This window comes from Rousettus aegyptiacus, unplaced genomic scaffold (assembly GCF_014176215.1).
Source record: "Rousettus aegyptiacus isolate mRouAeg1 unplaced genomic scaffold, mRouAeg1.p scaffold_m13_p_1, whole genome shotgun sequence".
NCBI lineage: Eukaryota > Metazoa > Chordata > Mammalia > Chiroptera > Pteropodidae > Rousettus > Rousettus aegyptiacus.
The window spans coordinates 21,345,608-21,369,764 of NW_023416284.1; the positions used below are offsets into that span (position 1 = coordinate 21,345,608).

At 50.6% G+C, this 24,157-nt stretch overlaps 1 protein-coding gene across 5 annotated transcripts in view; it reads right to left on the reverse strand.

Annotated features, from left to right (window-relative positions):
• CSMD2 (CUB and Sushi multiple domains 2) overlaps positions 1 to 21,891 on the reverse strand; it is a 544,176-nt gene extending 522,285 nt beyond the window's left edge. For all 5 annotated transcript variants that reach the window (XR_001597587.2, XR_001597586.2, XR_001597588.2 and 2 more), the window contains exon 1: positions 21,548 to 21,891. Coding sequence is in view for 2 of the 5 variants with exons in the window: in XM_016150537.2 (XP_016006023.2) it covers positions 21,548 to 21,749 (202 nt within the window). In the remaining 3 variants the exon portion in view is untranslated. The remainder of the gene's footprint in view (positions 1 to 21,547) is intronic.
• Positions 21,892 to 24,157: the final 2,266 nt, after the last annotated feature.

The following is a 24,157-nucleotide window of genomic DNA, read 5'->3' on the forward strand; positions in this document are numbered from 1 at the left end:
AAACATAATTCTAGGAGAATGATCTAGGCTGGGAGTCCGAGAGGAAGAAGTGAACCTTGAGCCAAGATGTGACAGATGAATCGTGGTTAATGATGTGAAAGAAGGCAGAACACTCCAGACAGAGGACTCAGCCAGTGCTCAGAGGACTCACTCAGAGGCAGGAGGGAGAAGGGGACCTGAAGGAAGGAGCAGGCTGGAGTGCAGGGCCTCTGAGCAAAGGTGTGGCCCCTCACAGGTGAATGCCAAGTAAATGTCTGGAGAACACCTGCGGCCCCACCAAGAGTTTAAAGAGCAAGATTTCTCCCAATATTCCTGATCCCACTCGATACAGCAGGCCTCGTTGCCTTGGCAACCACGACCCAGTACCAGGCCAGGCCTGAGTAAGTGCTTCATGTACATCACCTCACTGGATGCTTACAAAGATTTTATGAATTAGGGATTACCGTTCTCGTTTTAGAGATGGGAACCGAGGCCAAAAGAGATTATCAAGTCCCTTGGGCATGCCAGGCAGGCAAGCCCTGACAGGGCTAAGATGTAAGCCTAGGTCTTTCTGAAACTCCACATTGTGCTTCTGAGAATACCCCAACACTGTTCTCCAAAGTCCTAGGCGATGATTTAATAGCCACCTCAAATGGTGACTTACGAGTTTTCCCTGCGGGACTAGGATGTGAACCCAGCTGGGCTGGCTCCAGAGTTTAGGCTCGCAATCTCTCCACAGGGAGCGGCCATACTGTCTCCCTCCTCGACCACCTGCCCTTCTCCAAGCTTGACTCCACAGCCCCAGCCATGACATATGGCACCCTCCTGCCACAGAGAACTTATCCTCCGCTCCTTTCAACACCGGCCCTTTGAGGTGTGGGGTCTCTTCCTGGGATCCTTCCCCTCCTTTCTCCCTATGCAAACTGCCTGCTCCTGACATCCAACCTCACGTCACCTCACGTCACCTCACCCAACAATGACCCCCCCATCCATCCACACATCGGAATTCTTTGCTCCATCTGCCGGGCCTCCGTAAGTGCCATCTCTCTAGTCATTCGTGTAACACCCAACAAATAGCCATTGAGCCCCTACTATGTGTGAGACACTATTGTAGGAGTTGGGCATACTACAGACAACAAAACAGACAACCTCATTCATCTCATGGAACATACTTAAGGAGACACAGTAAATAAGGAAAAAAGGCATATATAATAAAGGCATAATATAAAAGACAGTTAAAAGGACTATGAAGAAACCTAGTACAGACTGAGCGAAGGAGGGTATAACTGCGGAAAGGGAGCTGGGAGGCCTCTCGGAGGTGGAGACATCTTAGCAAGAGTTTATGAAAGCAAAGGACCATGGTTCTCTAAGGCATGTAGAGCTCAAGACCGATTTGAGAGCACAGCTGGCCGGGGTATCCGAGGAACAGCAGGGGAGCCAGTGGCTGCAGCAGAGTGAGCCGGGCAAGTCTTAGGAGAGATGAGGTCAGGGAGGAATCCAGGGGCAAGAACATGGAAAGGACCTTGACTTATTTCTAAATGCAACAGCAGCCACTGGAGGATCCTGGGCAGGGAAATGAACAATGTGACTGACACTGTTCGAAGCTCTCCAGCGTCTGGGCTGACACAAGGCAAGAACGGAAGGGAGAAAGCCACAGAGGGGCATTTGCAGGAGTGCGGGGAAAGGAGATGCCGGCTCGGACTCCAGAGCCGAGATGCAGGTGGTGGGAGAGGGTCGGATCCTGGATGTACTCTGAAGGTGGAGCCAACCAGGTTTGCCCGTGACTTGATGTGGAGGGAGAGGGAAAGGAAAAGGGAAGCGTGGAGGACGACCGCCACGTTTCCGGGCACCACGGCACTGTGTGTTCCCACATGTGCCTCTCCCACAGGGAATGCGAGCTCCTCAAGACGGGGACAGTGTCTGTCTGCCTTGGCAACACTGCACAAAGTCAGGCCCACTGATGCTTGCCGAGAGAGTCACGAAGCGTCCCCGAACAGCTTCTCTGCGCCTTCCTTTTGCCTCCAAGGCCTTTGGGGAAGAGACGGGTCATCCTGTCCCAGCTGCTCCCTCAGCCTTCACAGATATCCTTATCCTTCTACGTTTGGTATGTACACCCAAGAAACAATGGATCTGAACAATGAGATCAGACAACAAATTTGTCCCTGAAGCTAAGGCCCACAAGTGGCTCCTCTCCACCCTCTCAGTTGCCTCTCATACAGACACCCAGCCATCAAGAGGTGAGCACTGTGAAATTCAGTTGGGAGTACTTACAAGCCCAGGGAAACCCGGCTTCTGCAGGCCTCTGGTGAGCTGATTGGCATCGTTTCTGTTCAAAGCAAGCAGGAATGACCATCCCCTTCATACGGGTGAGAAACTGAGGCCTCGAAAGTGGCAGGAATATGTACAGGCAGGAAGAAGTGCAGGGAGTGATGATGTGAGATGACAATGACCCCTTCTCTCCATTTTCTTATGTAAAATTGTAAAAGAGGCAGTAAATAATGTTCAACGCGGTCAGATTCCAAATCAGATAGGCATCCCATCCAGACAACACGCATTCATCCCAGAGAAGCAGCCTCTAGGGCCATTGCTAACAATAGCTACCAAATAAGGAAGCCATAGTTTACTCTTCTCTGTCTTCCCCAGACTAACATCCCCAGGAAATCATCCCTGATAGCCCCTGGCTAGATTCCTGCCCTTCCTCTATGCCCATAACCCCCATTCCAGTCCCATGCTAAACTCTACCGTGCATTTAAACTATCTTTTTAATTATCTGTCCACCCTAGGGGAGATACATTAAAAAGAATGAAAACTTAGGGCGCAGGGAAGGTGACGGGTGGGGGGGGAGGGGCGGGAGACAGATAACATGCATGTCATCAACTTCACATCCCAGAGCCTTACACAGTGTCCGGCACAAAGTGGGAATTCAATGCAACTTGGATGAATGGATGCATGGAAGGAAGGAAAAAGGGAGGAACGAAGGGAGGGAAAAAAAGGAAAAAGTCTTGGCATTGTTACTGCTTCTTACTAGAAAGCCGGTAACCTTCTCTTGTTATCCCCTGCCTGTTCTTTTTGCCTCGGATCCATTATTCCACTCAATTTTGGTCCTTCATCTGCAAAGCAAATGTGTGGTGCCTGGCCTTAATCTGACATCAGTTTCTATCAAGGAGTTAACCAAGGAAGAATCAGGTCTGACTCCAGAATAGATGCATTTTAAACAGCAGTCCCTAACAACTCGCTTGGATGAAGCACATTCTCCGTTTACTCTTCCAGGGAACAATGAAGAGAAAAGAAAAATGAACAATTTATTTTCTTATTTAAATATGTCACAGAGATGAGCGAGCCAGATGATCAACGTCTTAGTCAACATCTCCCTCTTGGCCTGGGTGAGGGCTTAGAGAACCTCCAGGGCTGGCTGGCATCTACAGGTGCGCCCAAGGTAGGGGATGCTCCAATCATTCCTCCCCAGGGGGTGGGACAGGTTCTGCCAGCCTAGGCCCCTCTCGGCTGCAGGTGACGCTGACCTGCTCAGGCCCAGGTCAGTGTGGCTGGGTCGGAGAACGCACGCGCCCCACTCCTATCTCTACAAAGGAGAGAGTTCCCACCCCACACCCCGCAGGGGGCAAAGCGTCATCACGGACACACATATTCTTCCAGTCTCGCTCTGACCCCTCACTCTCTCCCCATGTGGGGGTGGGGAGTGATCTGTCTAAATAGTGAGTTTGGGGACAGAATTCAGTACACTGAGCTCAGCGCCACCTGAGTAGCGCTTTCCTAAACTTGTCCAGCAGGCCTGGCCCCTGTTGCAAAAGACCAGAAGTTATCACCTTGCACCCAGGAATGGGCGGGCGAGTCTCTCCCATTCAAAAATGATGTATTAACAAGCCAATTTGCCTTCACATCCAAAGCCACATCCTCCTATCAGCTTTATCCATAATGAAGCTGACATTTCGCTCTCTCCATCTGACACCCCTTGTGTTTTTTACTCAGTTCGGTCACACCTGAGGGGAAGAAAGGTGTGGCAGGAGGGTGTAGAGGTGGAATTGGACAGATCAGTGTTCCCTGCCTGGGGTTTCCAGACCGCTACTGGTCTTCAAAGGCACTAACGAGAGTTCGTGAGCTATTTTCAATATTTCAAAGAGTCTAACAGAAACTGCATTTATCCACGGTCAAAATGCACTAACCAAATAAATGCCAAGTGTCTGCTTCGGGTTGGAGCTATTCCCAGTCGGTGAGGTCACACTGCTCTTTGTCCATTTTGATTGGTAGGATTGAGACAACAACAGCCTCCGGGACCCCACAGGCTTGATAATTAAGGGATATTGGGTTCCCCGGCCCCTCTGTTTTACTGCATGAGAAACTTTAGCCCGTTGGCAGGGCTACTGCTTCTTTGAAAAGGGAAACTGAAATGAGGTGCGAAGTGGGGGAATTAGGGGAGTCGTCTGAACCTAAAGGAATAAGAATGAGATCCCAAGAAGATGCCCTTTCCCAGGGCTAAGTAACAGAACCACCCGAGTCTCACGGTCTCAACTCAGACAATATATGGTGAAGAAAGGAAGGCCCAGGCCACAGGAGGAGGGGACGGGGGCTGGAGTTCTGAAACAGAAGAGCAGAAAGGTGGAAAGGAGGGTCCATATGTCTGCTTCTGCCTGCGGGACATGGCTTTGACCTCCTCCGTCTGGAGACAGCCTGAAAGGAGCTGGGAACTTGGGTAAACTTGCTCCCACCCCCTTGGCAGAGTCTCCCTGTAACTGTTGGGGGGGTGGGTGGGATCTGGAGAGAGAGCTGGTCGGTGCCAACGGACCTGAAAACTGGCAGTTACATATGTCTTTTAGGAATAAACACAGGGGGGAGAGTCCATGCCCCTCGTAATTAGTGCACTCCGGTGGAAACGGTGCCTTGAAACCTAAGTTTCTTGGGAGGAACTCAGTGAATAGGAAACCATCCCCAGTCATCACGAAGCTGGGCTGTGCAGAGGGCAGGAGAGACATTTAGGAGCCTGGCCCCCTATCTTTCCTGGCAGTGTCGGCACTCAGAAGAGGGGGACCTCCCCTCTGCCCACGACAGGGGGCTCAGAAGGCAGTTTCGCCACCGGCCCCCTCCTCCTCATCCTTTGTCGGGCCATGTCTTACCCGGGGCAGGAGCATTGAACTGAAAGGCAAACGTGTCCACAAGACACTCCCTGTTCCACCTAAAAACGGGGGTTAGAGCAAGCCCATCATGTCCATGCCAAGAGCTGGCTGGGAAAGGGGACAATGAGCCACTCTGTAGACCTTGTCCCAACCCTAACTCTGCAGATGCTCCTGAGTGCTCAGTTCCCAAGGCTTACACTCCTGGTGGGAGTGGAAACCACCACTGGGCTCAGCCCTGAGCCATGTTCTCCACCAAATGTACTAAAAGGCCTGTGCCTTGAGGGGTATTTGGCACATGCCCAGCTCTTAGTAAATGAACCAGAACTTTTCCTTCCATTCAGCTAGCGTTCTTTGCCCTTATACCCATCAGTGGGGACCCCAGAAGGGATTGGATGTCAGTGACAAATGTTAGTGGCTTACAAGCTCAAACCCCTTCCAAGTCTCACTTTTACCCAACGGCTTCAGAGTCTTCACCACTTCCAGGGTGCCAACTTCTCAGTGATCTCCATCTTGGCCCTCCCCTTCCACCCTGGGTAGTAGTAGAGCCACACCCCTCTATCTCTCTGACCGAAGTGGGCACCACCAACTAGAGCAAGGCAAGAAGGGATTCGGGAGGCCACGCATTGCCACTGCTGCCGTCAGAGTGCTGGGTCCCACTCCAGTGGGACTCGGGTGTCCAAGAGGTTGAGGCCCAAGCCACGGCGGCACGAGTGAGGATGTGGGAAGGCTACAGAGCTATTTGGGAGGTAGAATCCACAAGATGTGATCAGCGAAAGGGAGTGGGTGGGAGGGAAATTCACGGATGATTCCCAGGTTTCCGGTTTAGGAAGACGCATGGCTAGTGAAGAGGGACACAAAAGAGTGGGGGATGGTAAGACTGCTGGGAGTGGGATGGGGGACGACGTAGGTGACAACAAGAAGGAAGAATTCTGTCTGTGGCATGCTGACTCTGGGGCCGAGGAGCGTGGGTGGGGGTGGCGTGTGGATCTGGAGTTCAGGGGCCAGGTCTTCACTGGAGACCTAAATGTGAGATGTAGGGATGATGAGCATTTGGAGAGTGGTGTTAAAGCCACAGGAAGGGATGAAATGTCGAATGACAACGGAGGAGGGCTAAGGTCGAAGACCTGGACGCACCCAAATGAAATCAAATTTTAAGCAGGATGGAGTGATGAGCAGCGTGAGACGCTGAAGAAGAGGAAGGACAGGCGGAAGGTCAAGAGGCAGGCTGTGGCCGGACTGTGGTAGGTCTAGAAGCCAAGAGAGATGCTTGGATTTGGGCAACAGGAAGTCATGCGGTGCCCTGGGCTGGAGCACTTCCCCGGGAGCGGGAGCGGCGAGGGTGAAAGCCAGATGACAGGCGCTGAGAAATGAATTGGCAGACACCCTCTCAGGAAGCATGGTTTGGAAGGGAAGGAGAGAGACAAGGTGACAGCCAAAAGGGGGTGCAAAGTCAAGAAAGGGGTGTTGTTTAGTGTGTTTTAAAGATGGAAACAAAGTGTGTTTGTGGGCTAATGGGAAGGAAACGCAAGGGAGGGAGGGATGAAAGAAACGAGGAGCAGGAACGCCAATTACAGCAGTGACCTTCCCGGGTAGCGCAGGGCACCGCGTCCTCAGTCCTCCCCTTCCCAAATTCAGCAGCAAGGTTCATGCAGTTGTTTCCTTTAGTGTCATTTTTTTTAGGATGTAAGGAACAAGGTTGTTCAGGAGAGTGAGTGGGTGAGGCTGCCCCACCAATGAGAATGGTCCCAAGACGGAGCCCTGGTTCTCAGTGGCACCGAAACAGGGGCAAGATGCGCCAGGACTGAGTTGAGTGGGAGGCCAATAAAGGCTGGACCAAGAGGAAAAGGAGGGGCAAGGTTGGGTCGGATTAACTTCTAAATTCAAAAATCTGAGGCCTGGGGACAATGAGTGAGTCCAGCCACACACAAATCTACTCTTTACCATCCTACCTGACCTTAATCGCTCCTGATTGATCAGCTCATTTTTACTAAGGTATTAATGGCTAACACTTCAAAGTACTTAACTTTAACAATGGCTTTCGACTCAAAGATTTCAGCAACGGCAGAACCTTCCTGAAACACAGGCTGATACAGATTAGTTATCTCATTGCTCTGCATCAGAAATGGCCACCGTCCCCTGACCCCAGCCTCTCAGCAATCCTTCACCTTGGGAAACCTGCCATAAACTGCTGCAGCAACAGAAAGCAGAAAGGAAAACCTCAGTGTCTTTGCTGCTCTAGAAAGCAGCTTCCACAGTGTCCAGTTTGACCTGACAACCACTTGAGCATTCATTCACTCACTCATTCATTCAAATACCGACTGAGCATCTACCATGCTCCACGCACTGTCCTAGGTGCTAGAGGGAGACACGGGGGTGAATAAAAGAACCCAAACCCCTTGTCAGTGGGGCATGGACTTATGAGAACAAAGGGGCAGGAGAGATGCGTGCTCAGAGCCAGACACTCTGCAAACATGGACTTTCACAGGCATGACTGTGAGGTCAGGCATTTTGCCTCCTTTCACTACTATGGTAACTGAGGCCCATAATGAGCCAGAGTTTGCCCTGGGTTGGCCTTACTCCAGAGTTTGTACTCAGAACGTGTGCTCCCTGGTGCTTCTCACACTCTCTCGGGCACATGAATCACCTGCCATCTTGTTAAAACGCAGATTCTGATTCATTCGGTGGGCACTGAAATCACAGATTCTGCATTTCTAAGAGGCTTCCCAGGAAGGTCTTGAACCACACGCTGGAAACCAAGGACCCAGTGTTTCCCAAACTCATACGATCATGAAATCTTTTTCTCCAGGGCACTCATTTAATAGTCCCTACCTCACTTCCTAAATCCCAAGAACCGGTTGGCTGAGTGAATGAATAAATGAATGTAAAAATGAATGAATGCACCTCTGAGCCCCCCAGTGTCTCTGTACTTCCTGCCTTAGCATCCTTATTTGCATAACTGGTCGTTTGCCTCAGTATCCCTTCTGAGCCCCCTGACTACTCACTGGGACTACAGGCTCTCTAAATGCCCCTCCCCTGGGTGCCGAGTCCCCTCCAGCCTGGAACAAAGTAAAAGCGAAACCCGGACTCCCGGGCCCCGTCCTCGGTTCCTTCCCAGCCTGCCCTGACCCAACCCAGCTAACCCTGCCTCAGCCTGCCTGCAATCCCTGTCCTAAAATGCCCACCACTTCCCACCAACAGGCCCGAAGAAAATGGCATTTCAGTGCTTTGTGTCTAGTCTTCAGCGAGCATTAAATCCAGAAGAATGAGAATTAGTACATGGAGGAAGTTGAGGATAAGACTCTCCTGAGTGCCCTCACCTAACAAATCAGGGGCTGGTAGAAGGACTTGATGATTCAGGAGCTCTAAGCTGTCAGGCCAGTCCTTACCAACCGGCCTTTTGTTAAGTATGTTAAGCAGTTTAGAAATGTTAATGCAGGCTTTTCCAGCTAACAGGTCTTCCAGGCCCCCTTGGGCTGCCTCATCTGCATAAATCTGGTCACCTCTGGGGTGCCACAGCCACTGGGAACAGGTCCTAGATCCCTCTGTGCCAGGGCAAGAGTAAAAGAGAAGGCAAGGGAGTGAGAAGCCTGGCGGACAGGGCTACACATGGCAGCCCAGGTGGTGACGCCTCTGCTCCAAAGCCACCCAGGCCCCGAGGCCCTTCCTCTGTTCTTTCTTGGGTGTGGTCAAGACCGGGGTCATCGGAAGCTGTGCTGAGGAGCATGGATGGCTGAAGGCCCGTCTCCTGGAGCTTCGCTTTCAGACCTGGGGCGCAGTGCACCTAAGAGGCTCCAGGCAGACTGAATGTGCACCATCATCACAGGAACTTGTTAGAGGGGCAGACTGTACACCCTGCTCCTAGATATGCAGATCCGGAAGATCAGGGGACTACACTTGTAACCAGGAAACGTGGATACCATGGTAAAGCCTGTGGACTCCAGAACCAGATTCGGTTTAAATCCAGGCTCTCCCCTCCCTAGCTGCGTGGTTCTTGGGCAAATAACTTAATCTCCTTAAATATCACTTTCCTCAACTGCAGAATGACTGACATTTTAGGAGTGTCTTAAGGTTTAAGGAGAGGAATGTGCAGCTCTCAGCACGAGTTTTGAGTGTCCCCTAAAAGGAGTGCTTCCATGACAACAATGACGGTGCTGATGGAGGGGGAATGCAAACTTGGCATTCCCCAAATGCAGCTTGCTGCAGTAAGCCTGTGTCCGGGCCGCTGCCTCTGTCCGGGACCTCCTAGCCCATATTGTCCTCCTCCAAGGGATGCTTCCTCACTCTTAGAGAGCCTGCTTATGCCCCTGGGTAAAGCCTTCCCTGCCAGCCTCAACCCCTCCTCTATTTAGTTCCCTCCTCTATTTAGTTCCCTCGCCGTCAGGAGTTTATAACTGTCCTTGGGGGAAGGCACTTGGTTTCAAATGGTATTGGTATCCGTGACCCCCAACCCAGGGCCACTGCACTAGGCACTCAGTGGATGTTCACATGATCCAGCCCACTGCTCTTAAGCAGATGGGAGCAACCAAAGGCCTTAAAAATCCTCCTTGCTGATGGAGCTGCTGGGCTGAGCCTGGCTAAAGGAAAGGCCATGGGCCTTCCTGGGCAAGGTGGAGGCAATAAGTTCAAAGGTCAGGAAGAGGCTCAAACTGATGGTGAGGCTGGGGGTACAGAGAGGGAAGAGTCCTGGTGTTCAGAGAAGCAACAGAACCAGGGGAAATGAGGAAAGTCAGTGATGGAGGTTGGAAAAGAGAGGAGATGGGAGAGGTAGCACAGCCGAAATATTGAGGGGTGCGCACGACTTGGATAAGGTAGAAGATAGGGGAGCGGGGGGCGGGTCTCCCCACCAGACAATATGATGAAATGGCCTGGGTCATCCCCAAGCAGGTAGATTTCCTGTTTTTGTTTTGTTTCTTGATGAAAATTTTGTGATGTTCTCACTAAAGCAGGATTCACAGAACTGTGATTTATGACCCATAATTTACGGGATCAGGTTCATGGGCTTTTGCCAGGTTATCAGGTGTCTACCCTTCTCGAGTACGTGGGAACAGGGTGGAAGAAACAACGGAAGTGAAACAACTCCCTCATTCCTTCCTTGCTGACCTCTCCCCATGGGGCTCCAATCCCCCCCCCACACACACACACACATTGGGCAGTGCTCCGGCCCCAGGCCCTGCGGCCCTGCCTTCCTTGTCACCTCCTTCTTTCAGAGACCTGCTCCGCCTGGCAACCAAGCCAATCAGGCCATGTCCCCTGCTCAAAACCCTGCAGACGCCTCACTGCCCTGATCAGTTAGCAGACCTTCACCTGCCGCTGCGCTTCTCCCAGACCTCGATCATGCCTTACTTCCTTCTACTCATCCGAGAGCCTATGCAGATAGGTTTCCACTGCTTTCTGCTCTCTCTCCCGCGAAGCTCAGCTCAAACAGCACTTATTCTAGGGGCCTTCCCTGACCCCTTGAGTCTAGATAGTTATCCCCCTTTATTTTTAATTGTGGCGAAATATACATAAGTTACCACACTGAGCATTTTTAAGCGCCCAGTGCAGTAGCGCTAAGTACTTCCTCACTGTTGCGCTACCACCACCACCCATCCGTCTCCAGAACTCTTTTCATCTCGTAAAACTGAAACTCTGTACCCCTTCAACACTAACTCCCTACTTCCTCCTGCCCCTCGGCCCCTGGCAACCACCATTCTACTTTCTGTCTCTACAGATTCAACTCCTCTCAGTACCTCACATGAGTGGAATCGCACAGTATTTGTCCTTTTGTGACTACCTTATTTCACTTAGCACAACGTGCTCAAGGTTCATCCATGCTGTAGCATGGAGAATAGCCTTCCTCTTTAAGGAATAATATTTCACAATATGTGTGTGCCATATTTTGTTTATCGAGTCATCTATTGATGGTGATTTTGGCTGCTTCCACCTTTTAGATATCGTGAATAATGCCCCTATGAGCACATGTGTGGTTGCCTCTCTTATTACCCTTATCTATAAAACTTGTCTACATCCCCAATGCACCTGAGAGCTCAGGCCCAGCACAGGTCCTTAATAAATGCCTGCTATGGGATTGAGTAACCCCTCATCTTCTCTAAGTATGACACTCATCAAGTAACTGATTTTTACTTTAACTGGCCCCTTCAGGAAACACAGGGCCTTCAGCCAGGAAAGGGACCTCCTGTACGATCTGGAAGCCCCTAGAACAGGTAGGTTATGGGACTTGTCAAAGCCCTGCGTACAGGGAGCCAGCGTTGCAGGGGAGTAGACCCAGGTGGGCCTGAGAACCTGCCCTGCCCCTTAGCTTATCCGTGCCCCGCATGTCCCAACTTCTGCTTTCCACAAAACACTGATGGATCTGACTACATTAAAATGAAGCATTTCTGCCCAAAGAAAGACATCATAAACAAAATGGACAGGTGATAGATTGGGAGAGGTTATCTGTAACTTTTAAAAGTGACAAAGGGCAAGAGCTGGAATAGTAAAAAAAAAAAAAACTTCTGCAAATCAACCAAAAAATTTTTCTAAGTTAAGACGGGACATCCAATTATAAAATAAGCAAAAACTATGAATAGGTAAATTAAAAAAAAAAAAAAGACATGCTCAAACAATTAATAAGCATATAAGATATTCGAACTTACTAGTACTAAGAGAAGTGAAAATTAAAATAATAAGATGGTACTTTAAACTCATCAGAATGGCAAAAATTAGAAAGATGGACGATATTCAGTACTGTTGATGACATGGAGAAACAGAAACTCTTGTGCACTCTTGGTGGAAATGTGCCCCGCCTGGCACAGCCATTCTAGAAAACATTATGGCAAAAGATAGAAATTTCACACATTAACTCAGGAATCCAAATCCTCCATATGTAGAGCCCAGAGTTATTCTCACACGGACTCCCAAAAGAACATACACAAAGATGTTTTTCAGAACTTCATGTGTGACCAGGAGTAGTTACAGACCAGCCAGAGGTCTCTCCCCAGGGCAACGGATGCACAGAACGTGATGGATGCAAAGCACATAAAGCAACGCAACAGTTAGAAACTGCGGGCTAGACACAAGGGGCAGGGCTAGGTCTTTAAAACATAGTGCTGAGTAAATACAGTAAGAAACTTGATGAAATGGATAGTGCGCTATCATTTATGTAAATTAAAAATACATATGCACATCAAACAACCCTACATATTTTATAAAAATCTGTGCACATTTCAAGACATGTGTCAAATCTATCAGAGTGGCTACCGATGGGGGAGGAGATCAATGCCTTATGATTGGGGATAATGGGAAGGAACTTTCTGAATAAAACAAGAAAGGAGCCTGGCATAGACAGATGATCAATAATGTGTCATGGTATAAGGGTAGGATTAATTCAATATTATGCACATAAGCTCAAAAAAAGGAAATAAAGCAGAAAACAAAAACACTTGTCATCCACATGATTTAGGAACACTATCCTTGTAACATTTTTCTCTTTCCATGTTTCTTGGAACAAAATGTCATAGATGTGAGGCTCAATGGTCCTCAAACATAGGGAATTTTCATCTTGCTACAGTTAAAAGGCCTCAGTGAATGTCTTGTGCCCTGGATGAATGTGTTAGTGAAAGTGAAGCCTGAACAGTCACCCCTCCCAGACTAAACTCACAGTGATACTACCCAGGAGTGCAGAGTTAAGTAAGGAGGAGTCTGTGGCAGATGTCTGATGGGCTTTGAATGGGAATCATTTATGTCTTCCATTTCAAGTTTCAGAAGCAGCCACAGATTGCAGGGTAAGAACAGATCAGAGCCATGAAGCTCAGTGAGTCCACTCTCCTTCACCCACCACCCCTACACCCTGAAGGCCAGGCAGGTTCACTGCAGAGGTGATGAGTGTCATATCCTTGGAAGGCCAAGCCAGCCTGGTCGCTGGACAGAACCTCCCATTGTATCTCTGTGTCCTTTTTTGCTTTCTAGATTAAAGAGCTTCCAAGTCCAGCATCACATAGACATGGTAGGTATTATTATCTCCATTTTACAAGTAAAAAATTGAAGTCCCAGGACAATAAAATAATTCTCTCATGTCACATAAGCCATAGAGGCACCTCCAAGTCTGGAAGACTAAGTTTCCTGACTCTCAGGCCAAATTTCAAGACATAAATCAAATATATCAGAATGTCTTCCTTCCTATGTGGATCTGCTGTATGTCAGCCCTTCTGGGGGTGCCCAAATGACAAAGGCCAGCAGGGCTGGGCCACACAGATCCCTGAGAGGAAGGGATGCCATCCCTGAGGTGGCTGTTTTCATGTTAGGAACACTGAAACAGGGATTGAAAATAAATCATTAAACTTTCACCTTCTCATCACCAAGTAACGTGCCAGAAGCCCACACACCATCACCAAGCCTCAGCCAATCTCTTATCCTCTCTACATCCTTGACCCCCACCCCTGAAATGGCAATGGAGGAAGCGATGATGGTCAGTAGGTGACAAGTGAGACTCAGGCCAGGGTGGAGGCGAGTCAGGCAGCAGCACGTAGACAAACCTCCCAGGCCTGAGTCGACTCTGCCACACCTGCTCATCTCAGAAAGGGCCATCGATCACCTGCACAAATGCCCGCGCATTCTCTGAAAATACACTTGTATCTCAAATGGTCTAAATTTCGAAGTCTCTGCTTCCTCCCTTCAAAATTACAACCACTACAGTCACTTACTTTCATTCAATAAATACCTGTAGCTACTTAATAATGGAATTTATTCTATTTCCTATTTGAAAACCTAGAAGATGGACACATAATTTTTTTAAGGTATCTGGATTATAATTGCACTTAATTGAGTATAAATTAAGACATTGGCAGGGAGACGGCTATTTGTACCGCAATATGAGCCTTTATTTTCTGCTTCAGACCACACGGGAGATTCTCAAATAAATTTCTAAGAGTCATCTTGATGTTCTCTGTAATTTAACTATACAATTAAATTACATACATTATTTTTAGCATCATTGGAGTTCCTTATAATGATGATTTCCAAGGATAGGACTGACATCCTCTTAGAGATCAATTCAGTTTAAAATTTTCTGACAATACAGAAACAAATAAGTAGAAAGTAAAAAAAAATTTCCAGCAGAGAGATGCCCCCAAAGAGGAGGGCCACAGAGATGAACTCCTACACAACCCAGGACTTGGCTTTCTGTGGATATGGCCAACCTCCACTAGTTTTAGGGTGGACATAGGGTCCTTAATGTGGGCATAAGCCTGGCATATTTCTCTGATAGGGTTTGTGGTGGCGGCCACATGGGACTCCAATTTCTACCTAAAGAATGACCCCTTAGAGGAGGAGAGTAGATCTTCCAGCATTTTAGGATCCATGCCAGTGTGGAAGCAAGGGCTGATGGGGATTTTCTATCTGCCGGAAATTTCGCACTTCAGGCAAATAAGAAACTGAGTTCTAGGTAGGAAGATGAAGATGCCACAATAATGTGAAGCACGTTTCTCCTGCCCTCCCTCATCTCCCATTTCCCCCTTATGCCCACTCAGTTGGTTACGTAACCCCAGCACATCTCCCAACATCCCATCCCAATTCACCCAACTCGAGGTGCGCCAGTACATGCCGACTCATTCCCATTTCACACATCCCGTGACGTATTCACTTCCAAGTCCATCATTTCCCAACTGTCCCATTCCACTCCACTCTAACTCCACCCACTCCATCCTATCCTATCCCATCCCAATCCATCCTAACCTATTCCTGCACCACCCACCCCATCCTATCCCAGTCAATCCCCTGAATACCCTATATCCCACCCTTTCAATCTCACCCCAGAACCATCCTATTATACTCAATCCTATTCCATTCCATTCCATTCCACCACCCATCTCAATCCATTCCAGTTTATTCTGTCTATCCCATCCCAATCCACTCTTGATCCTACCCAACTCATTCTTTCTTACTTGATCTCAATCCACCTCACATTATCCTGTTAAATCTCATCCCCTCTCATCCCCTACTTGGCCCAAGTTTTCATTGTGATTTATACAGGGGTACAACCATTCTTCGCGTTACATGAAGCTACATGAGAAATCCAAAGGGTCTTGCCCTCCCCTAAAGATCTAAGGGATAAGTGTGTATTTTGGTAGGAGAGGAGAAAAACAATACAAAATCTCTTTAAAGGAGGGGTATGAAAAGATAGTCCAGGGGATTGAGCTCTCAAGTGAGTAGGAAAAAATTTTGATTTTCCTTTGTTTCTCTTAACTTACAAGACCCAGGAAAAATCTCTAAGAACCAAATCATCATTTTCAAGTTGAGAAACCCCCACAATGCACGGCCCACCCTTTGCTTTCTGTGGGTCCGAGCGAGAGCCAAGTTCTAGCCAAAGCCTGTGAAGACCGAGATAGTGTCTCCATGAGGCAGAAGACTCTGAAATAATCCTCCATTTGCAGGTTCACCCAGATGTTCCCACTATCCTGGAAAATCTCCGCAGCAGGCAGAGAGGAGTGGTTGGGAGGTCATATCCCACTCAAGGAGTGAATCCCAAGGCAGGCAATGTCAGTGGCATTTTCCAACCTCTAGGGGGAGATAGAGGACCCGCCCCTCTACCACTCTAGGAAGAGAAATGGTGACATGCATTAAGCTGATGGGTTAGGGTAGGTAGCCAGGATCTAAGGGGTGTGCTTTCAGTGGGAGAAGCAAAAAGGAAAGACTCTTGCTGATGCATACAGTGGCTTAGTGTTAGAAGTGTTTCTCTTGTAATTCTAAGAGGCTGGTGCAGAAAGCAAGTAGACAGTAGAAGTAGAGGTAGCATCTAACAATACTGATGCTAAAACAATGGGTCCGGCACTATGAAAGATGCTTTCCATGAATTAAGAGGTTGGGCCCTAGACTCAGGTATCCCTGAGGTCCAATCCTGACTCTTTACCTATCTGCCCTATAACCTTAGCCAAATTGCTTAATTTCTAAGCCTCAGTCTTTTCAAATATATCATAGGGGCTGGGTTGTTGTACAAATTGAATAGTATTGTCTACAAAGCATTAGCCAACACTCAGTAATGGAGCACTATTATTGGTAGTATGCAGAAGGACCTGGACCACCTCCCATTTGAGGATGTCCCTTTACCTCTTCCCACTCCTCCCAATCCTTTGTCTGGAGAATGTCCAACAGTGCAGCTGAGGGAAAGAGAGTCTTGAGTTCCAGAAAACTTGCCTCTGAGCCTCTCAACAGGTGTTTATTGAGTGTCTGCTATGTGCTGTAATCTGGGCTACACTACCCTCCCTGAGTCAACAGAACTTTAGGGAATAAAGATGGACATCGCCTCATTAAACAAGACATTCCAATACATCTTGATGATTTTACAACAGGGGGAACCTGAAAGTTGTGAGAGCTCACAGCAGAGTTCAGTCTAGATGGGTGTTTGGGACTAAAAGCAAATCAAGGATGACTTTGCAGTCACTCCCCCAAGAGCTGTGGTAAGATGGATAGACCATGGCTGCTTGAGATATTGGAAGGCTGAGATCCAGGCATCGAGAGCCAAAAGAAAAACAGCAGAACTAATAGGGGTGGCCCAACGGGTAGAGCAGGGCAGAGGTTGACAGCCTGGGCAGAAGGATTGCAGGGGTATCATGCCAGCTGGGTCTCCGTAGAAGTCGGAGAGCACTGTGGTTATGAGTAAGGGACTTGGAGTCAGGCAGACTGGGTTCAAACTCTGGCTTTAGCCATTGACTTCTTGTGTGGATAAGTTCTGTGTCCCCTTTGAACCTATTCTTCATGAAGAAAATGGGGATAATAAAATTGCCGGCCTCATGGGGTTGCTGTGAGGTTTGAGTTAATACATGCAAGTGCTTGGGATGATGCCAGCACATGGTGAGGACTCAGTGAACATCAGCTATTAGTGTTACTCACCCAGGCACCCAGACAGCTTTCTGAGCACCATGGGTGGGAGAGGACATGGTGAGGGCATGGAGACTTCCTCACCGAGTCTTTTGTCCTCAGCGTTCCTGTTTCGGCCCCAGCTTCCACGTAATGAGCATCTTCTGTGAGGTAGGTATGTGCTGGGACTGCTACATCTCTAATCTCCATTTCCAATCCTTCCCACAATACCGGAGTGACTTGTCCTTGTTGTAGGTGGGCACCTGAGCTTTGGACAGGTCTGAATACAGATAGGTCTCCAAGGAATATTGGGCTCTGCTGAGCAATCAGACTCCCTTAACCTGCTGGCATGACGATGATGATGAAACAGAGGCAGGTCAGGCACATGAGTCAAAGTGGTGCTACCGAAGCCACCTACTGGACTTTTCTGGACAAATCCAAACCCTGCAGTGTCCAAGACCCTGCAATCTGGTTCTCCAGTCCCCTTACCACATGATTCTAGCTTCATCTACAACAAAGCCACACATGCACCAGCCCAAGACATTGTCAGCATTGTCTGCTATAGTCAGCTTATTTTTTTCAAGCCATAAACCCACAGCTCAATTGTAAATGGACATTCAAATCCATACATTGGTGTCTGAGCAGTTAAGTGCCTTTCCTTTGGGGTATGGGGTGGAGTTATATGCTAAAGGCTTGTTGTTACATTGGTTCTAGAATATAAGGAGCTACCTTCACAATCAGTGTCACTTAGTTCTGGGTGAAAGCAACTGGTGACCAGATGTTTTTGTTATCTCTGGCTTCCCTACTCCTTAAGACTCTCAATTTAGCCTTATTAGTCTCTAGAAAACTGTCCAAGAGAAAAAAAAATGTTTTAAAATTATCCACTGATTTAACAACCACCTATCAGACACCAATTCTATGCTGGGTTCTGAGCTGGGTGCTGGGGATATAAGAGAAATAAAGCACTATCCCCTCCTTCAAGAAGCTCACAGTTCAAAACATGAGGCAGATAAACAAACACTCTGAATACAATTTGATTAGTACTGCAATCAAACACCGGGTATGGTCAGTGCTCCAGTCTGCAAGAGGCTTCTGAAAACAAGCCTTAGGAAACAAATAAAGCAGAAAGAATTTTAAAAAATAATTTGATATTTGACTTTAAAAAAAAGCAACAAATTGGTTAGTGTGGGAAAAATCAGAACTTTGTCAAAATTTCTTTAATTTAAAGTTCAATATTGCTTTTATTTTGAATCACTTATCAAGAGAATGGGAGGCGTTTCAACCTTTTCAATGCTCAGAGCCTCTGAATCTAGAAAAAAAATAGATGTGTTTGAGAAAAATCGAAGGTATGAAACTGACAGAACTTGATTAGAAAGGAGTTGAGGGTGATATTAAGGTTTCTGGGCTGTCTAACTAGGAGGCTGCAGGTACCACCAGCCTCCATATGGAATACTGGAGGCTCAAGAGAGGAACTAATGAGTTCACTTTGGAAAAGAAACATCTAGGTGAAGCTGTCCAAGAGTCAGCCAGATATATGGGCTGTCTAGACCCAGAGTTTTGTAGGTAATGAAGCCAACAGACATAATATCAGGAGAAGCATCTTGGCAGGAGATCTGTCTAGAAGCTTCAGAGTGTGATCATAGAAGGGATGGACCTGGATGAGCTCACCCAGGGAGTGGTGAAAGGAAATGAAGAAAAGCACAAGAATCGAACAGTGCAGGAAACTGTACTTACAGAGGGGAATAAGTGCTGCTGAAGAGACTGGGAAAGGATGGCCAGGAGGTAGCAGAAAAATCAGCAAAGTGGTGCCCCTGAAGCTCAAGGGAGAGAAATTTTAAAAGGAGTAACCCAAAGCATTCGAAGTCACAGGGAGATAAAGGAAGATAAAGACAGGAAAAAAGGAAGGGAGAGGGGGAGGGAGGGAAGAAGGGAGGGAGGGAGGAAGGAAGGAAGGAAGGGAGGGAGGAAGGAAGGAAGGGAGGGAGGAAGGAAGGAAGGGAGGGAGGGAGGGAGGGAAGGAGGAGGGAGGGAGGGAAAGAGGGAGGGAAGGAAAGAAGCCACAGAAAGGAAGATTTGGCAGTTAGGGTGGTCATCAGTGATCTTTCCTAAAGAGTTCCAGTTCTGGGAACAGAAGACATACTGCAGGGAGCAAATGGTAGCAGAGAAAGTGAGTTGGAGACCCCTTTGAAGAGACCTGACTTGTAAAAGAGAAAGAGAGATGAGATGGTCACTAAAAGGTCAATAGTGGCAAGAAGTTTGGTTAGGTTGTTTCATGTTAAATATTAAAGCTGTTTATAAGCCAAGAGGAAACTTAAGGAGAGTGATTGATTGAGAGTAGGGAGAGGAGATCGCTGATGTGAAGTCTCCAAGGAGGCTGGGGACAAGGAGAGTTTGAGGCAGGGCACAGATGGAAGGAGTTGAGAGAATCAAAGGTAAAAGTGGGTGGGGAGGCTACTCTTTTCAAATTCTTATAATCATTTTATCCAGTCATCACTGGGCCAAAGAAGGGAAGTGGTTCAGTCCTGAGCATCTTTTAAAGTCAACAGTGTGACGAGAACACAAAATGAATGTGCTTCCCCATCTAATATGCCAGATCTTGCAATCATCTGTCACCAAGTCCATTTCCAAACCTTTGTTGCTTGCAAGGCCAAACAGCACATCTAAATGCAGAAAAAGTTTAAAAGAAATGCATTGGAAGCACTAGAAGCCAGAGAGCAAGCACCCCTCCCCAAAACCATTCGCCAACACCACCCCAGCTTCTCTACTGACCAAAGAGCTGCTGGCAGATAGATCTCTACAAGGCAGGATTCCAGCAGCGCCCAGCAGTGTGAAAACTCTGGTGAGTCGGCCCTTTTCTTTCCCAAGGGGCATGACATGCCCTGGAAGGCCTGGGACAAATCTACCCAGAAAAATAGTTTGATCACATTAGGGGGAATCTCAGGCCTACTAGGCCAGAGCAGGGGCCACATCTGGACTAAAGGCCAAGAGGCCTGATAGTCAGTGGCAGCGGTCTCCCCACCAACCGTGTAGCAAGTCTGGATGACCAGCGGCGTCGTTGTGAACGGCACAGCCATCCAGTGGGTGTGGGTGTACGCGAGGCCAGAGCTCCTAGGCGCGCGCACCGCGGGCGCCCCTCTCTGGGTGTTGGCGGCTATGACTCCTGGAGAACCCGAGAAAGTCCGGTCAAGTAGGGATGGGAGAGCTGGGCGGCTGAGGCGCCCTCCCAGACCAGCAACCCTAGCATTCCCGGGTAAGGAGCTGGCGACACGGTCTGCGGAGACCCGCTCGCAAGATCTGAGGCCCAGAGTGGGCCGGAGAGCTCACCAGCGAAGGGGCGCACTTTCCAAGAAGGGAGTATTGGGATTCTGGGATGGCCAAGGCGAAGCCTTCGGAGGTTCAATCGGTGGTTTAAAAACAAAACAATACAAAAGCAACCAACAAACAAAAATCCAACACAGCTCCAGGCGAGAAGTGCCCTGAGTCCAGGCTTGGGCAGCAGGTGTTATGGGTTGTCAGCCTTCCGGCTAAAGGAAAATTTGGTCCCAGACATCGCCGATTGGACTCGTCCCCACCCGGACACACGGAACTTTCTAGGCTGTGGCTACAGCTGAGCCTCAGAGGGTGCAAGTGATAGAACGGGAAGGCATCAGTCGTAGCCAGTTGCCCCCACTGAGGACTGGGTTCCCTCTAAGGGCCACACGCCTGCCACGGTCCGCAAGCCGCAGCCAGACAACCAGCGAAGTTCCGGAACTCGCCGCACCCGCCAGGTCTGGCCCCTCTCCTGGACTCGATCGCCGGGAGCAGGTCCCGCCGCCCGCGCCACCGCTGCCGCAGCCCCGGCACTCGGCTGCAGCAGGGCGCGGGAAAGGGCACTTTGGCGCGGAGTGGGAACCAGGAGGAATGTGGCGGCGCGGAGCCTGGCGGCGACACTCCCTCTCTAGCCACAGGGCACAACCCCCGCCCCCGCCTCCCCGTCGCTCAGCGCCCCCCTCCTACAAAGCGTGCTCGGGACCCCAGCCCAGGACCCGCGCCCACCGGACCCCTCTCCAAGCCCCGAGGGCTGAGGGAGGGACCCGTGGGGAAGGGGATGACGGCCGCAGTCTCCCAGCGGCTCCGGCGGGGGCGAGGGCTCTGTTCGCCAGAAAATGGGCGGGGGCAGGGCAGGGCAGACCCCGCAGACGCGGAAATGGGGAGGGGGCGCCATTCCTCTCCAGGCCCCAGGACGGGCGTGCCTACCAGAATGGGGAAGAAGGGGGAGGGCTCCAGGAAAGTTTATCGGGGAAAAGCCTGGCACCTTGCGGTCTGGGAGGCTGGAGAAACTGAAGCCACGGTCCGGGTACCCTGCAACCACGGGCGGGGATGTCTGGCGCCCAGGCCAGCACACCGGCCGGATCCGGCCAAGTTGCGGCTGGGGCTGGGGGGTAGCAGTGAGGGTGAGGATGGAGGTGAGGACACAGCGCGGGGGGTGGGGGGTGGGAATGAGCAAAAGGATGGGCGACTGCGAGAGTGCAAGGTTAAGGGAGAGGGCGAGGAAAGGGACAGGGACCGGGTCGGGGCTCGGGCGGGGCGCGCGGCGGCCGCCGGCTCCCCGGCACGGCCGGACTTACCCGTGGCGGCCGAGGCGCTGAGCAGCCCCCAGCCCAGCAGCAGCAGCAGCGGCAGCGGCGGCGGCGGCGGCGTTGGCCGAGGCGGCGGGCGGCCCCAGCGGCTCCCGGCGCCCGGCATGAGCGCCGAAATCCCGGCTTCGCCGCGAGCCCTCCCCGCGGGGCAGCCGCAGCGCCCCTGCTCCCGTCCCCGCGAGCACGGCATGGCGCGGCCGGCAGCGCCGAGGGAGAGCTTCGCTCGCCGCTGAGGAGAAAGGAGGTCAGGAGAGCTCTGGAGCTTTTTTCTGCTCGGAAAAAATCTCGGTACGCGGGAGCCCTGAGCTTCTGCGGCTGGAATGAACCAAGTGTCCGCCCGGCCGGGGAGAGGCGCGCTGCGCTCTCGGAAATGACTCGCTCCAATCCCGCTTCGCGGGGTTCGCGCCGGGGGGCGGGGGGGTGAATTATCCCCGGATTAATCACTCCGGAGCCGCTTCTCCGCCGCTCCAAACGCTGGGGGTGGAGGCGCAGCAAAGGAAAAAATATTGGGGGGGTGGGTGTTCTTCAGCGCCACCTCCACCTCCAGATAAACCACAAATTCCATCTAAAAGGTTGTTTATTTGTTTGTTTTACAATTGACCGGTTTCTTTTAAGTTCAGTTTTCTCGTTTCCATTTATAATATCACCCATTAATACACCCCCCCCATACACACGCGCAAACACAAGTGATACAGACACACACGCACTCACACACAGGCGGCGCGCGCACACACACACACACACGCGCACACACACACACGCCTCTCCCACGTTTGGAAACTGGAATACTGTCTGGGAAAAGGTAACCAAAGGATGCGGATCCCCAAGTCACAGCTCTTATGAGCTGATCTTGGGTTGGTGGCTTCGAACTTGCAATCTGGGGCTGGGGCGATGTTTAGGAGCCCCGTTCGCAGTAGCCTCCTTACCCCATCCCAGAAGATGGGTGTGTGTGCGTAGATCCAGGGTTAAGAATTCGAGGGTGGGTGGAGCGAGGGAGCGTTGATTTGGTTCCGAACGGTGCTGCCCCTACCTTAACACAAAATCTCAGGATGGAGGGATGAGTGCATGTGTGCGTCGGGGTGGGTGGTGGAGAGAGGCAGGTGAGGTTGTGGAAGGAGGGTGCAAGAGTTACTTGTACAATTTATCCTCAAAATTAAACAACCAGACCTTGCTTCTTATTCTAATCCTCCCAGCCTTGGCCCCAAACCAGGCGAGTTTCTCCCAATGGCGTGAGCCGCTCTCTACCTCTCCCGCGTCTCCGTTGCTGCCAGGCCCCAAGGGCTCGGCGTCGGTCCCCACCCCATCCCCCACCCCTACTCGGTCGCCGTCGCTGTCTCGTCTCCCCTAGGCTCCTCCGTCAGTCACGATGGCTCCCTCGCTATCTACGCCAAACTCTGGATGCGAGGGAAGAGATGCTGGGGCGGGAGGGGAGGGGAGAAGGTAAAGCTAGAAGGGACCCGGAGGGGCGAGGCCAGGGGAGTATCCCCCCACCCCCAACTCCGCTGGCTTGCCCAGCAGAAAGACACTAGCCGGTGAGCACCCCACCCCCTTCGCCCAGAGACACCCGAAAGAGGCTGCGCTCGGAGCTGTGGGGTTTGGCCAAGCCGAAGCTCTAGCTAGCGTCTGTGAGCCCAGAGGGCAGAGGCCTGAGAATTTCCGGGAAAGAGCGCGGAAAGGGCTATGGGGTTGCCAATCCCGGGTGATGAGGGTGGCAGGCAGGGCTGGAGGGTGGGTGCTTGCCCTTGCTCCCCAGAGCCGCGATCTCCCGGCTTCCCTGATACCATTCTCCTTCTTCTACCCCAAGTTGTTCCAATGGCCCTGCCGTGAGCTTGTCTACAGAATTGCTGGCCCCATTCCCACCCCCAACACACTTGTTTTCTGGCCCCTCCCGACGCCGCTTTGGTGGGTGCCAAGAACCAACCAAAGCAGCCAGAACTCCTCTGTGAAAGGCCTGCTTTATGTCCCTGGGGCAGCGGGGAGGGGGCTTGTCGCTTACCATTGTCCATGCCCAACCCCCAAAGAGAGGGCTCAGCCAGCCATGACTGGCTGAGGCCCTACCAGCCCTGCAGAGGAGGGAGGGACAGGGACTGGCTGAGTGGTGAGTGGGTGGCGGCCTTGGGGGGAGGGGTGGAGGCTGTTGGCAGCATCTTTCCTGGGTTGGACCCCATGGCTCCTAAGCTGTGGCCTTCCTCCTCTCCTGCAGTACAGGTTCTCCAGAGAGGAGGCAACGGAATTGCCCAGCCCTCCCCAGCAGCCCGCAGCTGGACAGATGAGATTCCCGGCTGCTCTATAATTCTGAAGCAGGCTCCAGGCCAGTGTACTTCCCCCACCTGCTTCTCAGCTCCAGAACTTTGTGGCTGTCCCCCAGAGCTGATATTTACCCTCAAAACTGTCCCTGGCAAAAGAAACATTTGTAATCTTTCTCCCTGGGGGCTGTAAAGGACAAAATTACCCTTTTTATCCTTTTAACTAGCCCAATTACTCACTCCCACCATTCATCCCTTTCTGATTATTTGGGCCCACATACCTTTACTGAGGCCTCCTGGGCTCTGGGCCCTGTGCCAGCCTGTGCCGTGGGCAAGGCAGAGATGTACAGTG